Genomic DNA, 18,339 nt, shown 5'->3' on the forward strand with positions numbered 1-18,339 from the left:
AGTGGTGAGCGGCGAATGGGACAGGCGCAAGGGGTGCCGAAAACGGCGAATTACACAGCGGTGCTTTGAAGACATATAATTATTATCCTATGAAACAATTTTCCAGTATTTTCTCTTTCAGGTGACATATAGAAGTAAGGGTATCATAGCTAATTGAATGAAACATAAAGGAAAATACGTAAACTGAGCGACGATTGGGCAGCGTACGGTACGGTATATTTGTGACGTGTAATTGACGTGTTGATCTACCGAGAACTGATTGAGCCAAAGCTAAGGAAAACAAGAAGTTTCGACGATGTGGTCATTTTTGTCGAGAGATCCAACGAGGAGCTTTCCTTTTGAAATAGGAGAGAAGGTGGATGGCTTAGAAGATAAATCAATTTGGACTTTGCATCACGGAAAACGAAAGGTAAATATTAAATTAATGGCTAATCGCCTACCAACACAGTCCCACACGCAGTGTTTCATGTTTCATTCCGGATATTCCTGTCTCTTATCAAAATTCAAATTCAATAATTCAGCTGTCATCCAGGTAGGTATGTTGCAAAAAAATAAATTTGAGAAATGAGGTGTTTGCTTCATAGCATCATTTAGAGTTCATCAAGACCTTTCATTAATACCTCATTCATTTCATAGCCCCAGTAACAAGCACTCTGGGGCTACACCGCTATTCCAACGTGTACGTGTGTTGGAAAAGTCGACGCCAGACGGGTACGTTTTGGCCTTGAATTTCCAGCAAATTCAAGGCGTTCTTTTTGCTATAATTTTATAATGACGCTTAAATATCGAAATCAATGTAGACGAGTCTGTGCAGGGGCATAACAGGGGTATATAAGAGGGGGCATAGCACATATGCACATGTCGCGTGTGGAAGATAATACTTACGTAATGTAAGTCACGAGCACTAGCGTACCTAGGGGGGGGGCAGTCTGCCCCCCCCCCCCCGATGAGTCACAAACCCATGCAAATTACGTATCTCTGCCCCCCCTGACGAGCTTGAAGACCTTTTTTTTTTTTTTTTTTTTGCTTGTCAAATTTTTTGGCGGCCGATTTTGCCCCCTGTGGAAAATCCTAGGTACGCCACTGCCCGTACTACATGCATGTTGGTAGCACTGGGACCTCTGGATATTAACTAATCCAATTTAATTACAGATGGCAGATTTTTTTTATTATCTGAGTAGATCCCCCCCCCCCCCCGGATTATTTGTTCTCACATGACTTTCCTTCCATTTTACATTTCCTTTCGTTCTTTCTTTCTTTCATTTTTTCTTTCTTTCTTTCTTCCTTCCTTTGCTCTTATCATGTTTTTTTTCAGGTGAAATCCACTCGGGGGATGGCCAGCCATGCCCCCATCTGTTTACGCCTCTGAGATGTATATGATCTTTATCTTCGATTTTCCAAAGTAGGGGGGTGCATTTTCTCAAGTAAAATTTGACAACCCCCCAAAAAAAGGTTATCACAGAAAAATTGTCATTTTGTCTCGCGTAAGATTTGACAAGTAAAACAAAAAAGATGGTTACTAAAAATAAAAGACTGTCATTTTGTCCGTGTAATATTTGGCAAGCCTCCCCCCCCCCAAGGTTAACATATCGGAGGCGCGATAGCTCAGTCGGTAGAGCGGGGGTTTCGGATTCCGGTGACCCAGGTTCGATTACCAAGTGGTGCGCTAGTGCCCTTTGGTAAGGCATTTATCCTCATTACCAGGTCCCTCGGAGAGGACCTTAAGCCGTCGGTCCCCTGGTTGCTTGCTCACAGGCATTCGTGCTTGTTTAGCAGTCAGGTAAATAATCTCGATATAACATAACATTAAAAAAAAGTGAAGGTCATTTTGTCCTGCGTGAAATTTTAAAAGTAATAAAAAGATGGTCACTAAAATTGAAGTTCATTTTGTTTGTGAAATATTTGGCAAGCCCCCCCCCCCCCCCAAAAAAAAAAAGGTTTTAACTAAAAATGATTGAAGGCCATTTTGTTCCTCTTAAAATTTGTCAAGTATAAAAAAAAATCACTAAAAAATGAAGGTCATTTGTCCCACGTAAAATTTGACAAGCCCCCCCCCCTAAAAAAAAAAAAAAATGAAAGGTAACTGATAATGATTGAAGATCATTTTTTTCTTGCGTAAAATTTTCAAAAAAAGTGTGTCACTATTTGGCGAGCCCCCTACCCCCCCCCCCCCAAAAAAAAGGTTTAACTAATAATGATTGAAGGTCATTTTGTCTCTCGTAAAATTTGACAAATAAAAAAAAAGTTGTCACTAAAAAAAGAAGGTCATCTTGCCGCGCGTTATATTTGGCAAGCCCCCACCCCCCCCCTAAAAAAGTTTGTCATTAAATATAGAAAGTCATGTTGTTCAAAGTAAAATAAATTTGAGAAGCAAAAAAGAAAAGGACAAAAAAGAGCAAAGAATATGAACAAAATATCCCCATTACAAATATTGCTGTGATTCTCATAAGGAGGTGGGGGGGACATAAGTTTGTACGAACGACATATTTTTTTTTACATCCAAAATATTGACTATGAATCTCAAAAGGTGGAACGGGCCAGAAATGCTCAACCACCCCCCCCCCCCCCCCGATCTGCCACTGATTCCAATCGATAATGACTTTTCCCTGCAATACTGATGCTTGAAATCAAGATACTGAAGATTGATATATTGTAATATAAATTATGAACGTCTGACAAAAAGATAACCAACCGATCACCTGACCGATCAGCTGACCAGTACGTGAATCACATCGGAGTTGATCAGTCCCCACAGCGTTTGGAACGCTCACCAAGAATTCAAGAAAAAAGACTGAAAATGTAAGTTTAACCTCAATCCATTAACTTTTAACCATTGTAATAGATTATTTAAGATGTTAAGAACTAATTTATACCAAAATTTTTACCATCCAATTTGTATTAAGGCGTACATTTGCCAAAGTCCTTGTGTGCAAATAGAAACGGCAATGTCTAACCGGTTTTATCACTTATGTCGCCTATGAGGTCCATACATGTAATGTTGGACCTCATTGGTACTAGGAGTGGTAACAAGGGGCCGATTGCGCGAAAGGGTCTTTGGCTTTGCCTTTGCAAGAACCGTCTTTCGTGTCGCCCATTTATTATGATGTGCCATGTGAAACGCATTTTAAATAAATTATACGTGCAAAAATATTTTATTCATCCGTTAAAGTAAACAAAATCTTTGTTTATTAAATGATGTGATATATCATGAAATTAATTGTATACAAATTGGTTTTAATGCTACTACTAGTACTAGCTAACAAATTTTATTTGTTAATCATACATTTCAGAAATATCCCGCATACAGCGCATCATAAAAGATGGGCGACACGAAAGACGGTCCTTGAAAAGACCCTTTCGTGCAATCGGCCCAAGGAGGTTATGGTATGAACTATGAATGATGGTGGGCCCCAAGTCTGCGCTGATCCTAACAACATTACAATTTGAGTTGAGATTTTAACATGAATTTCTTCTCTTTTCACAAAATCTTTTAGTTAATAATGTTCCTTCTATTATTACGAGTAGGTGTACCAAATATCTCATACAAATTTGAAAGAAATATAGAATTTTCTTGGAAAAAAACCTCGGGCAGTCATTTTCAGATTGAATAAAAAAAATGGTAACTCATGTCTGCGCACCCATTCACTTTCCACACGATTCGGGTATTTTAATGAGAAAGGCTGCATTTTGAGGCCGTGACATGAAACGCCCAAAATTAATTATTTTTCCACCATTTTGAGTAGGACTTTTTAATGAATATCTGTCTATATGTTGCATGTGTAAAGTTTGTGTTCGTTGCGTATCTTCTTATACTAGAATTGCGCAGATATGACAAGGGGGACTGCACAGACTTGGGGGGAACTTGCCATATTGTTTTTTAAAACAAAAGTTGTGACCTTTATTGGGACCAAGGTGCACTAATAGAAAACAACAATGCGCATACATTGGCATGTGGAAGTGCCCAACAACACTCCCAAAAATTAGACATCGCCGAAACTAGCGTCAGTAGATTTCTTTCAAATTTCACTACAATGTAGTTGAAATGTTCTATCGGAATGAATACCTTTTAGAGTGGGATGATACCTGTAAATATGAATAGCAAGAGGTTGAAGCAAGGCCAAAGTTCCAGTAGCACACAGAGTTGCAAGATCACCGAGTGAGAAAAAAGAAGGTCATTTTGTCCACCGTTATATTTGGCAAGCCCCCCCCCCCCATAAAAAGTTTGTCACTAAAAGTGATGTATAGAAAGTCATATTGTTCCCCGTAAAATTTGTCAAACAAAAAAAAAGGCCCAAAAAGAGAAGAATATGAACAAAATATCCCCATTACAAATATTGCTGTGATTCTCAAGGGAGGGGGGCCCATAACTTTGTATGAACGACATATTTACATCCAAAATATTGACTATAAATCTCAAAAGGGGGAACGGGCCAGAAATGCTACCCCCCCCTCCCCGGATCTGCCACTGATTCCAATCTATAATGACTTTCCTCTGCAATACTGATGCTTTGAAATCAAGATACTGACGATTGATATGCTTAATATAAATTATGAACGTCTGACAAAATTTTTTTTTTAAATAAATATTAATAACATATTCTATTGTTCCAACCTTATGAAAGTTATATCTCATCCATCGAACTTGTATTAAGGCGTACATTTACCAAAGTCCTGGGTTGGAAATCAAAACAGCATTGTCCAACCCATAATTTGGGTAATGTCACCTATAAGGTCCATACATGTTAATGTTTGGACCTCATTGGTACTCGGAATGAATATTTAAAGGACAAGTCCACCCCAACAAAAACTTTATTTGAATAAAAAGAGAAAAATTCAACAAGCATAACACTGAAAAAATCATCAAAATCGGATGTAAAATAAGAAAGTTATGACATTTTAAAGTTTCGCTTCATTTCACAAAACAGTTATATGCACATCTCTGTCAGTATGCAAATGAGGGAACTGATGACATCACTCACTCACTATTTCTTTTGTATTTTATTATATGAAATATGAAATGTTTTGATTTTCTCGTCATTGTCATGTGAAATGAAGTTTCATTCCTCCCTGAACACGTGGAATTCCATTATCTTAACAATTTGTGGTTCAGGCAAGGAGGTCCTAATCGTCAAATTCCTAAAAATTGAAATATTGTATAATTCAAACAATAAAAAACAAAAGAAATAGTGAGTGAGTGACATCATCGACTCTCTCATTTGGATGTAACTGGCTCGTTCATATAACTATTTTGTTAAAAATAAGCGAAACTTTGAAATGTCATAACTTTCTTATTTTACATCCGATTTTGATGAAATTTTCAGCATTGTGCTTGTCTGATTTTTCTCTATTGATTCAAAACAACATTTTTCTGAGGTGGACTTGACCTTTAAACCTGTGTGGGGTTTAGTTTTGGATCTGCCTCTGCTCTAGCATAATATACCATAATGATCACTGATATAGTAGTTACTTGGACGAATCCAGATTCTTGCATATTTGTGCAGTCATTAGGAATTATCTATTAAAGTGTGCATTGAATCTGTTACTCTAGTGGGAGGCGTGATAGCTCAGTCGGTAGAGCGGGGGTTTCGGATTCCGGGTTCGAGTCCCAGTCCCAGGTCCCTCGGAAAGGACCTTAAGCCGTTGGTCCCCTGGTTGCTTGCTCACAGGCATTCGTGCTTTCTTAGCAGTCGGGTAAAAAACCTCGGTATAACATTAAATGAAATCTTTAATAATGTCAAATAATTTTTCTTTCTGCCACCATTTCTTATTAATAATAATAATATTTTTAAAAAATGTCAATTTCTATTGACTAATTACTTAAAGAGATCTGCACCACTGAGCTAGCGTTTTGAGCTAGACGGGAATAACCGTCATTTCTAGGTATTTATTTATCAATTTCTGACATTGTACTATCATTCCCATTCACCAATGGTAGTACGTTAGTGCGAGCTCACTTGGGTACTAATGTCGCCCAATCCGGGCCTAGACTATATAGATAGAGATTTTATAGTCTAGGTAAAAACAAAAATGGTCGCCCCAAAGGCAAAAAATTTAATATGGGGCATACATATCCTTCACTGAATGGAATGAAAAAGGAAAACATGTACTTGGTCTTTAGCTAAGAAACTCATTTTTTTTTTTTTTTTTAGAAAACCCATACACAACAAAATAATCATGAAGCTTGTTAAGCTTAAGCCAAGATGCAGAACAAATGTGAGAAAACAAGCTTTTAGTCACTGAGTAGTAATTGACCGGAACTCTCTCCCAGCTGAGGTAGTCGAAGCTCCCACAGTAGACATCTTCAAAATCAGGTTAGACTGACACTGGAGAGACTTGCATTATGATTCCCAGTACTCTTAGATATAGATAGAAAAGTCAATTATCACCTGCTTGCCCCATTGCCTCCTTAAAGTTTAATTTTGGAGCATGATAGCAGCTGATAAGAAGAAGATAGACCCGGTAGCTCGACTGCGGATACAGCATTCTTCCATTATTTGCTATAAAAGGTAAGGTAGGGTAAGGTAAAAGTAATTCTTAGATCAGTTTTATCATCATGACAATTTCATCATGATAAATTCAACATCGAAATATTAACCTAAGGTTAAGTTGTGGAAATGTCACTTTAACTTAGAAAGTATATGGACCTAGTTCACGAAACTTGGACATGAGGGTGCTCAAGTATTATTGAACATTCTGCCTGAGTTTAGGTCACATGATCAAGGTCAAAGGTCATTTAGGGTCAATGAAATTTTGCCATGTTGGGGGTATTTGTTGAATTGCCATCATAACTTTGATAGTTTTTGGATATAGTTCATGAAACTTGGAAAGAGTTATCAATATCACTGAACATCCCGTACAAGTTTTAGGTCACATGACCAAGATCAAAGGCCATTTAGAGTCAATGAACATATATAAGAGTAATCAAGTATGAAAGAATATCCTGCATGAGTTTCTGGTTGCATGACCAAGGTCTAATGTTATTTAGGGTTAGTATTCCATTCATTATTCCGTAGTCAGCACTGCTGCTATATTGAATCATGTAATGCAGGCGAGACTGCGAGAGGTCCTCCACTTGTTAGGTATTTTTACACCATTATCGCATAAGATTTTACATAGAGTTTACTATATATCCAACTATCCAAATCTTTTCTAATGATTTGGCACTATCAGATCCAAATTGCAATAACAAAATCCTCTTACTGAAATCCAAGAAGAAGAAAAAGAAACTTTTATATTATGGCCCACATTGGTAAGTTAAGCTCTTTTACTTCTACCATTTGTTTAACTTGAAACTGTATAGATAGGCCTAGATAGTGACCAGCTCCATGCTTTCATTTCACCATAATGTGGACCCTTCCCACATGCGAGTGCCTCAGGTGATGGTTTGTGTACACTACACTACATGAACCATCAGGTTGAGTCAATAGAAATTGGACTGTCAATTTACAACTTGTTTACTTGCTATATTGCATTGCGTAATCCAGGCAAGACTACTAGTACCAGAGGCGTCTATTTAAATAATTGTTGAAATTAGTATGAAAATAAGGGTCTGTCACCAGAATTTAAATTTTGGGGGTCAAAATTGAATTAAATATAGTCTGCAGGTTTCGTTAGGGTCAGTGTTATGGCAAACAAGTAATTGGTTTCTTTTGCTTAAACAAGATTTCTTCTCACTGGAACTTCATTCATTTTGCTAGAACTGTGCATTGACTTTCCCCAATGTTGCATTATCCACCCTGTGTTTTTCCACATGGTTAGAGTATTTTATGGCCAGTAATTTAATATGCCTTCTGGCAATTCCATAAAATGACAAAGTTATAGTAAGCAATGTAATTTCCTGGCAAAAGACCCTTGCCTTGGATTTTGGGCTGGCACAACTTTTTCTTGGACCTAGACCAAATATTTTGTCATTTCGTGTTGAGATTTTGACCATGGTGTAGCCCACTGATAATTTGATTTATTAATCACAAATCATTTTTCTATGGCCTATTGTTTCCCGTCAGGCCAATGGAGAACCAGTATCTGTCTTTATAGTGGATCTCAAAAGCCATTCAGAATCCATAGCCCAGTTAGCTAAGAGTGCTCACAAGCGACTCAAGACACTTCGACATCCAAATGTACTCCTCTATGTAGATGGGCTAGAGACGGACAATGTCATCTATGTTGTGACTGAGGAAGTGACACCATTGGCTACTTTCTTGAAGACTAATGCACCAAAAGAATCAACAATATCTTGGGGATTATATCAAGTAGTGGTAAGTGTTGCTCCTGGAGAGGGTTTCATCAACATTTTTGCCCGACAAGTTGTCAGATCTGACAAATTTCCTTGAATTTGATCGGCTGAGAAACACTGTTACTGTCAGATAAAACGTTAGACAAGTTGTTTTATGAAACACTCCCCTGTATGATGAATTCTTTAAAGTGGATATAGACTCTATAGAGTAAGATACCTTGGTATTATGGTTGATAATAATTGGAGCAGATAAAAGTAGCTGCTGCAATTTGTGTTCATGCCAGTTTGTCTACAAACTTTTCATTTACATCTCACAAATTTACAGAAAGGACTGAGTTTCTTGCACAATGACTGCAAACTTAAACACAACAATGTAAACCTAAGCTGTGTATTTGTGAATCGGGCTGGGGAATGGAAGCTTGGTGCAGTGGACTACATCACTCCATCTGAAGGGGAAGGCAGCACCATTCCAGATAAGGGACTGAAGTCTCTAGAAAAATACAACCCACCAGAAATGACTGATATGAGAGCTAAAAAGAGGCCATGCCCTTGGTAAGTTTAGCATTTGCCATTTCCAAATCAATGAATTTGAAAATGTTTGTTTGCTTGAATACACTTTTGTTGTCTCGCCCACCAGAGGTGAAGGCGAGACTTAGGGATCCAAATGTCGTCGGTCCGTCGTCCGTCCGTCACAAACCTTATGACACATAACTCCAAAACCGTAAGTCACTTGTCAACCAAACTTGGATGGTAGATGGACTTGGGGGACCTGCATGTTATGCTGCAGTCAGAGGTCACATGGTAAGGTCAAAGGTCATTTTCGGGTCAACGTTAAAGTTTACATGCAAGACTCTCTTATGACACCTAACTCCGCAGCCGTAAGTCACTTTTCAACCAAACTTGGATGGTAGATGGACTTGGGGGACCTTCATGTTATGCTGCAGTCGGGGGTCACATGGTAAGGTCAAAGGTCATTTTCAAAGTCAAAGTTTATGTGCAAGACTCTTATCACAAGTGTTATTCCATCCCAATCATTTCACAATGATTTGATACAATTCTGTTGCGTGCCCTCGCAAATCATGATATTTCTGGTTATTTTCATTAGTGGGCGAGACACAAAATCGCTTTTGCCTTGTTTGTTATTATCTGAATTAAGCAGGGATTTTTTTACATCTTAAAATATTGCTGATTTATATTTTTGCGAAGTAATGATAATGGTTTGATAATTATTGTGTACATATATTCATGTGTTTGAAAAGAAAACCTTTACTCCAATGAAATTGCAGATTAAAAATTAATGGTGAATGTGGCTTGCTATTTACACTCACAAATTACTCATGAGTACTATGATACAGAATATTGGGGTTGTAGCTGGTGCATTTAGTCTCATTTTGTCAATTGAGTAAAAAAAAAAAAAAAAAAAAAAAAATATATATATATATGTATATATATATATATATACCATGTAACATGTTCATCAAAAGTGACCATCTAAAATATGTGATTCTATTCATAGGGCTGCTGATATGTGGGGTCTTGGTTGCTTGATATGGGAGGTCTTCAATGGAACACTTCCAAGAACATCTTCTCTGAAGGCGCTTGGAAAGGTAAATGGAACTTTGTACGTACAATAATTTGTCATTTTTCCACAAATGATTTTATTTGAAACTTCTTAGTCCTGTTTCAGGATAATATGTACCGGTAGTCATTAAATTTACATTGTCATACAGGTTTGTTCTTTGTGGAACAAAGCTGTGTAATAATATCACCATGTGCATTGAAGAAAAGTTTGACAATGTGTACAGGAGTATATGACGTGTTACCTTGAATATTTTGTTCTAAAAATGTATCATGTTTATGAAAAGAAGAGCTTGAAGCTCGTAACATCTATTTTTCTGTGAATATACAGATTTGCATCTTATAAAATAAAATGTAATTGAATCTTGGTACTAAATTTGTCATCTCCAAAATGCTGGTAAAACTTACAATCAATAGGAAGAATATATTTCTTCACGTAATGTTCATCCCTGTGTATATGTTCTGTAGATACCCAAACCTCTTGTACCAAATTACTGTGAGCTGGTTGGAGCAAACCCAGTATCTAGACCAAACCCAGCAAAGTTCATTGATTCCTGTAGGAATTCAGGTGGCTTTATGAAGAACAGCTTTGTTGATACTAATCTCTTTCTCGAAGAAATACAGGTAAGATATCCATGTTAGACTTCATTATTCAAGATACATTTCAAAGTGATTTTCATTTGTTGTAGAGTGTGTGCTTTGAATAACCTTCAGTATCATATTTTTGATTTTATTAAAGGAATCTACAGATGAGTTGTTATTTTTTCATCATCCTTCACTAAATCTTAGCGGCAATAATAGTAGTTAGAAGTATGTGGAGGTAGGAGAAGATTGTTTATAGTGAATGAACATACCAAATGGATTGTGATAAATGATAAAAAGCACATTCAGTACTTAGGTTAGGTCTTTTGAAGCAGATAATTATTGTGTACATCGACATATAAAATTTATGCAGTCTCATGGGTCAGAAGTATATGTTTTATGTCGCTTCAAAATACTGTATAAGCTGTTATTTTTGCAGGAGTTTTATTTTTGCGGATTTTGCGAATTGCCGATCGGCCGCGAAGTTTACAACACACAAAAATATTGACACATTTGGTGCCAATGTCCCCAACAGCAAAGCTTTGTAATTGCAAACATCCTGTAAAGTAAGAATAAGCACCTATACTTATGTACAAAAATAAGGTTGAAAATGTATGCTTAGTAATTTAAAAAGTTAGTTAGAATTTCACTCTTTTATTTCTCAAACAAAATCAGAGTATTTCCTGACATATGTTTATCAATATTTATTCACTCCCTGCAATATTACAATGTATTTTCAATAAAATAATTAGATTTTATTGTCATCTGATTGACTCTATACACACGCATTGGCAGCTATTTGCATACTCATTAATATTCATAAATCACTTGACCAGAGGTTTATAAGGTGTAAGATTTTGTTTCCAAACTTCAATATTTTTGCACTGAAACCACCTTAAAAAAAATGAATCTAACAAAACACAGCTTCCAAAGATTACTCTTACAGATCAAACTGTGACATGATAAATTTTCAGATCTAAAGGTAAAAAAAAAGTGAAATTCACGCCACTTTTTTCACACTTTGTAACTGTTTTTATAGGGACATATTTATGTACAAAAGACATGTCAGCATAGGGGTTTTGAGGAGCATATTTTTGCTCATGTTTTTCACTATATTTGCTTTTGAAATGCTGATTGCGAATTCAACAACCTGTGAAAATGTCGGGACCCCCGCGATTCGCGAAAATAACAGCTTATACAGTAAGCTGTACGAGATTATTACAGTTCTCTGATTAAAAGGTTTTCATTCTCATCTTTCAGATCAAAGATCAGACAGAAAAGACAAATTTCTTGAGTGGTTTGAGCGCTGCCATTGATGACTTCCCCGAGGAGTTTTGTCGTCATCGTATCCTTCCTCTCTTGCTACAAGCCTTTGAGTTTGGAAATGCTGGTTCAGCTATCCTTACTCCACTTCTCAAGGTTTGATACCTATTAATACAGTTTATATATCACTGCTGGGATATCAAAACCACGTTATTCAAAAAGTGGAATGTCCCAGGCTTTGCCACCCCCGTAATAATATCTGTCTATGATGTGATCCGAGAAAATAATTGTATTATAGGAAGCCAAGTAGTGAATGAAATATGTTGATGTTTAAGTACTAGATTTCTGACTTAAACTTCATCTCATTTTGGGGTTGGATATCAGGGGGGAAATATGAATATACAGTGATATTGGACAGTGCATGGAAGGTTGTTCCTTTTTTAAAACTGTTTTCCTGGAGGCTGAGATGTTTGAAATCTGTAAAATTGCATGTATTGCGGTATTGTACACCAGGGCCTGTATTCACTTAAAAGGTTCGATTGACTAATTAAATTACTTAGCATTTTACTTTACATTTTCTGAGGAGCGAAGACTTGGCTCAGTATTCCTTTTAGCTCATTGTCAATTCGTGGCCTATCTAACATTGTACTACATAATATTTGTTCTCCAAATTGTACAAGAAAAGATGAATTGAAACGTAAAAGACTATCAGAGAATATTCTTAATCCAAGTTCTATAAGTGTGCTGTTTTTCTGTTTGTAATTTTTTATATTTTTATCTTTATCATAGTTGGGTAAACTACTAGATGCTGATGAATACCAGAAGAGAATAGTGCCTATTGTAGTCAAACTCTTCTCATCAACAGATAGGAATACAAGAGTTAAACTATTACAACAGGTAAGATATTCATAACTCTTGTGAATGTTTTATTTGTTTGTTTGTTTGTTTGTTTTTTGCATTTCCTCTATCAATTCAACTCAATTTAATTCTTTGTCATTTGATTGTCCTCAGTGTGGACATTTGTTTTACTCATAATTTACAATAACACTTGTCTACATTGACTTTACATACAGTTGGCAGCAAAATGATTCAACCCCCATCACATTTTCGACATTTTGGTGAATTAAATGATGTTGAAACTGCAGATTGTTACTAAATCATTTAAGTAGTTAAAAGATAGTTAATTACAATTGAATACCAGAGAAAAAAGTCCAGATTTAATTCCCAGTCTATTCTAAATTGCAGCTTTCACATAAAAAGCAGGTGGCAAAATTATTCAACCCCCTATTTATATACAGGGATAAATACATTAATAATGACAAATGACAAGCCGTGTGCACATGTTTAGAGGTGAATTCAATGCAGCAAAGGAGCTGTAAAAAGGGCTTGGCTAAAGGCCCGGGCTAAAGGGGGCACTGAGGTTTCTGTGCACACAGTGCACCGCACACTTCATGCTGAAGGCCTGATGGCAAGGGTCCCTAGACACATATCACTTCTGAAGCCGCATCACAAGAAATGTTGCCTCCAGTTTGCTAGAACCAACCTGACAAAGCTACAGAAGTTCTGGGACAATGTTCTCTGGACTGATGAAACCAAGCTGGAGCTCTTTGGTCCTATGGATCAACGATACGCGTGGCGCAGGAAGAACGAAGCGTACAAAGAGAAGAACACTCTGGCTACTGTGAAGCACGGGGGAGGGTCTGTGATGCTGTGGGGGTTCTTTGCTTCTACTGGCGCTGGGAATCTCCAGTTTATTGAAGGCATCATAGATTCTGTCAGGTACCAGGATATTCTAGCGAAGAATGTCAACCCATCTTTAAAGAAGTTGAAGCTTGGACATCATTGGACATTCCAGCAGGACAACGACCTCAAGCACAGCTCCAAATCTACAAAGGCCTGGCTGGAGAAGAAAGAATGTAAGGTCCTTGAATGGCCATCACAGTCTCCAGACCTAAACCCAATCAAGAATTTGTGGTGTGATCTGAAGAAAACTGTTGCAGCACGTAGACCTATCAGCATCGCTGACCTTGAGACCATTGTGCAAGAGGAGTGGGCCAAAATCTCCAAGGAGCGTTGTGAGAAGCTTGTGAGAGGCTATTCATCTTGTGTGCAGGAGGCCATTGCAACCAATGGATGCTGCACAAAGTACTAAAAGACACACCCATCTGGGTTGAATGACGTTACAACTTGTTTGTTGTGCATATAAGGATTCCAGTTTCATGTGGAGGATAAATGAAATCAACATTCACCTCAAAATATATGCACTAGCTTTAAAATTGTCATTATTTGTACATTCCTTTCTTGTGTATAATATAGGGGGTTGAATAATTTTGCAACATGCTTTTTGTGCGCAAATTGCAATTTCAGATGAACTATGAAGTAAATTTTGATTTTTTTTCTCTGGTATTTTTTAGTAATTAACTGTCTGCTAACTATCTTAATGGTTCAGTAGCAATCTGCAGTTGCAATGTTATTCATTATGACGGAATGTCAAAAATGAGAGGGGGGGTTGAATAATTTTGCTTCCAACTGTACATAGATTACATTTGTATACTGTATGTAATTATACAGAATGATATAATAACAAAGACAGTGACGAAGAAACGTAACATGCCACTTTTCCTGTGAATTTCAGATACAATTGATGCAAGGCTAAAAAGTGAGCGAATATGGCAAAGAAATTTACTTATTGTTGATCATGCAACAATTTGATAGTTTGTTCATAAGTATTAGTGCTTTCATCAGTTGCTAATGCCACTTTGCAAAAAATACAGGGGTTAACAGCATCTATATCACATCGATAAAGAAGGGACGTGCTTAATCAGTATTGTTATGCTTACATTGACATGTATGTTTTTTTTTTGTGTGTTTCAAAGGGGATTAGGGACAATATGGTGTTAGAGTGAATATGTGAGAAAAAAAAGAAACACAAAAAAGACTATGGGATTATTGTGTGAAAGAGAGAGAGAGTGCGGGGAGGGTTTCAACATTCATTATTTATACAATCTATGTGTTTTCTTGCAGATGGATCAGTTTATAGAGCATCTCCAACCAGCTGTTGTCAACGATCAAATCTTCCCTCACATTTGTCATGGTTTCAATGATACAGTGCCTGTTATAAGAGAAAACACAGTTAAGGTAAGACCGTTGATGTCTTTCATGGTTTTAGACCTTTTGTTTTAGATTGCCCAACATTGATTAGAGTGGCTGTCGGGTGATAGCAACTTTTGTATTTTCTTTGAAGTTTTAGATTTTGATAATTTAGATATTTACATAGCATACCTTTCCGTCAAACAAAGTGCATAAGGCGCTCCAACCTTACCAGAGCTGGGGAGTGTTTCATCAACAGTTTTGTCTGACAAGTTGTCAGATCTGATATCTTTCCTTGATTTTGATTGGCTGAGAGGCACTGTTCCCATGGTAACTGGGTGATCGATAACAATGCTCCCATCATTCAAAGCATTGAGTTCCTTCTGGTACCCATTTACACCCGAATGTTGAGTGTCAAACCAAGACTCGATACACAAGTGCCAGAGTGGGATTTACCCTGGACCAAATGGCACTTTATCTGAGAACCTATCTGGGCCAGGTTGGTGTTCCATAAAGCTGTTTGTTAAGTTAAGCATGATTTTATGCTCTACTGGAACGTGATCTGGTGTGAAGTCAGCTACAAAGGGATGTATCATATCATATAGCATGAGAAAGGGTTACCAGTCGTGCGTAAAGTCATTCATATCTTTACGAAGAGTTTTATGAAGCACCTACCTGGGGTGGGGTTTGAATAGTGTATTCACAAATTATGAAAATGAAGACCCCCCTCCCCCCCAAAAAAAAAAAATTATAAATGCCTATTTGCTTTCTTGACAGTTAATAAACTAACACACACACAACTTTTTTTTTAATCGTCTTCTTATTCTCGCTTTATTGATGTTATTCTTTTAGGCTATGCTTCTACTAGCTTGCAAGCTGAACGACAAGAACCTCAATATTGAAGTCCTTAAACACTTTGCAAGATTACAAGCCAAAGATGAGCAGGTAAGACAATGTTAGTTCAGGTTGTAAAGTGGCAGCCTCTATAGGAGGTCCTTATTCCTTGGTTCATTGCCTTGCAGAGTCACACCAAACACCCAAAAAAGGGTTATTCTGATTTTCAGTTTATAGATGGAAGAGGGGAGAACATGAAACTGATGGGGGAGGTGGAACAGAAAAAGTTTTCCCTTTTTTGTATTTTTTGAATTGTTTTCCTTGATGTAGATCATTGAAGTGCGACCGTTTTTCTGTTTAGAGTGATGAAAGTGGAAGCGGTTTTTGAAACAGAAAGACTAATTATCCGAATGTACCTTGATTCCTGTTCCTTCTTACCTGCTCTTTGTCAATCCCTTAATGCTTGTGTTTTCCTGTCTCACTTTTCCCCTTGACTCCTTATCACCTTGTCTATTTCTCTCCCTTTCCCTGTATTCTCTTTCTGCTTCCTCCCTCTCCCCCTTTCATCTTCATTCCTCTTCTTTTCTATTTCTTCATCATCATCTCATTCTTTCTATCATCTCCTTCCCTTTTCTTTTCCCCTTCTTCCTTTTCACCTTGTATCTCTTTTACTAATTATTCCTTCTCATTATCACCTTCTTTTCTTTTCTGTATATTTCTCCTTTTTCCCTCCCTTTCTTGCTTTTCCCTTTCTTTTTTTTTCAACGCAAACACTATGCACTGTATTTTTTTGACGATGTAATTTGGTACAATACATACAACTTTTATTAAAAATTTTTTTAACCTTCACAGTTTACTACGTTGAATTCTAATTATCTATAACTTGAACAGATTTTTTTTTCTAGTAGCCCCGCTACCACGCTCTCTTGTCCTCCTTATTTACGTTGTATCCCCCCAATGCACCATTGATCAGTTAGCCCATCTCATTTATTATGCTATAGTTCTTGGGATTTTTTCTTTCGCCTCTAATTCTACTTGCTGTTTCGTTTCTTTATTTTTTTGTCCTTCTCCTTGCTCTCGTTATTCTGCCTTTAATTTTCTCCTTATCCTACATCTCTTGTGTATCATATATTCAATTTAATCCTTGATTGTACACGATCTGGTACTCATTTCGTTTGTTTATTTTGCATAATTTGTATGTCTCATCTTTCTTTTTTCAATCATATTGATTCTATAACTTTGGTATTTTTTTTTTTAGTTCTGTGATTCTAGTAAGACAGTAATGTCGTATTAAACATATTTTGTCTTGTGATAATATTTGTTTATCTTATGTTATGTACTATTTGTTGTATTATGTATTTGTTGTGTTAAATTGAAAATTATGCTATTGCCTTATGATTTCAATCTTTTATATTGTAAAAGCTTTTTGTAATTTGGCTTTATGCTGTGATTGAAGTTTTTATCTCAATAAACCATTTTGAATTGAAATAAATTGAGATTATTATACTTTCTATCCTGGTATGTATGTACCATATAATGGGGAAACATATTTTTATGATTTTGCCATGAGAAAGGAATTCATGAGTGTTATTTGCATGTTTTCTGGTATCACATTTTTTGCATAAATAAAACCACCTTAAATGGTTGAGCATGTGGTCTTGGTCATGCTGTGTAGAAAGGGTAATGATAACATATGATGTTCTTGTTGGCCTATGAATGGGTAGTTGAAAGTCAAAACGTTTTCCTGAAAAAAATTGAATAGTATCATTTGCAGAATTTTATTGTATTCTGATTTATTTAACTTGTGCAAATGTTTATTTCCATAGGTTGCCCATTTTTGGAGATGTAACAGAGTTCAGAGTGATAGAATTGATGATTGTGCTTATATCATTAACATTTTTCTTTTATGTTTCAGGGAGGAATCAGAACAAATACAACAATATGCCTTGGCAAACTTGCTGGCCATCTCAACCCTGCGGTAAGTCATCATATATCTTATCCCTTATATCTGTAAGATATCAACACAAAAAATGCATTATTTTCATCAAATAATGTACTAATTTGACAATTCTATGAAGTGTTTACATCCAACCCCCATATATGAGACCTTCATGTAATGATGGTCTCTGTTTTCTAGTTTATATAACAAGTTGTAATGTTCTCAAATTATCAGAGCCTGAGAATGAAGAATGGAGAAAAAAATTGGGGTACGACATGAAGAAAGGTTGATTATTCATGGATCCTACAATCTGACTAAGAGGTAGTGTATCACCACTCACATATTATGCTGTATTCTGTTCTTTATTCAGACAAGACAGAAGGTACTGTCATCTGCATTTGTAAGAGCGATGAAGGACCCCTTCCCACCTGCCAGGACAGCTGGTGTCCTCTCCATGCTTGCCACTCAGAGCTACTATTCTCTCAAAGACTGTGCTCTAAGGGTTCTACCAACCCTCTGCACACTCACTGTGGATCCTGATCAGGGTGTCAGACAGAATGCCTTCAAGGCCATTAAGATCTTCCTAGACAAACTGGAGAAGGTCTCAGAGAATCCAGAACTGCTTGAAGAAATGGGTAAGAAATTGTCTGGATCCCTTTCCCCAAAAAATCCCTCCCCCAGATAAAAACCCCACACATTTTTAGGGGAACGATACATACCCTTTTCCTCTTGTTGCCTCGATCCCCCCAACGGCGGTAGCTACACGTTATCCATGGAGCTTATAGCTCCATGCGTTATCTATTGTAGTGGGCGTAAAGAC

At 36.9% G+C, this 18,339-nt stretch overlaps 1 protein-coding gene across 1 annotated transcript in view; it reads left to right on the top strand.

Annotated features, from left to right (window-relative positions):
- Positions 1 to 18,339, top strand: part of LOC129265574 (N-terminal kinase-like protein) — a 28,106-nt gene continuing 9,767 nt past the window's right edge. Inside the window, exons 1-11 of the mRNA XM_054903556.2 lie at positions 1 to 409; positions 8,004 to 8,255; positions 8,559 to 8,785; positions 9,750 to 9,840; positions 10,280 to 10,435; positions 11,654 to 11,812; positions 12,446 to 12,553; positions 14,681 to 14,794; positions 15,599 to 15,691; positions 17,496 to 17,558; positions 17,890 to 18,154. Of these exons, the coding sequence (XP_054759531.2) occupies positions 296 to 409; positions 8,004 to 8,255; positions 8,559 to 8,785; positions 9,750 to 9,840; positions 10,280 to 10,435; positions 11,654 to 11,812; positions 12,446 to 12,553; positions 14,681 to 14,794; positions 15,599 to 15,691; positions 17,496 to 17,558; positions 17,890 to 18,154 (1,642 nt within the window). The 5' untranslated portion in view covers positions 1 to 295. The remainder of the gene's footprint in view (positions 410 to 8,003; positions 8,256 to 8,558; positions 8,786 to 9,749; positions 9,841 to 10,279; positions 10,436 to 11,653; positions 11,813 to 12,445; positions 12,554 to 14,680; positions 14,795 to 15,598; positions 15,692 to 17,495; positions 17,559 to 17,889; positions 18,155 to 18,339) is intronic.

This window comes from Lytechinus pictus, chromosome 7 (assembly GCF_037042905.1).
Source record: "Lytechinus pictus isolate F3 Inbred chromosome 7, Lp3.0, whole genome shotgun sequence".
Classification (NCBI taxonomy): Eukaryota; Metazoa; Echinodermata; class Echinoidea; order Temnopleuroida; family Toxopneustidae; genus Lytechinus; species Lytechinus pictus.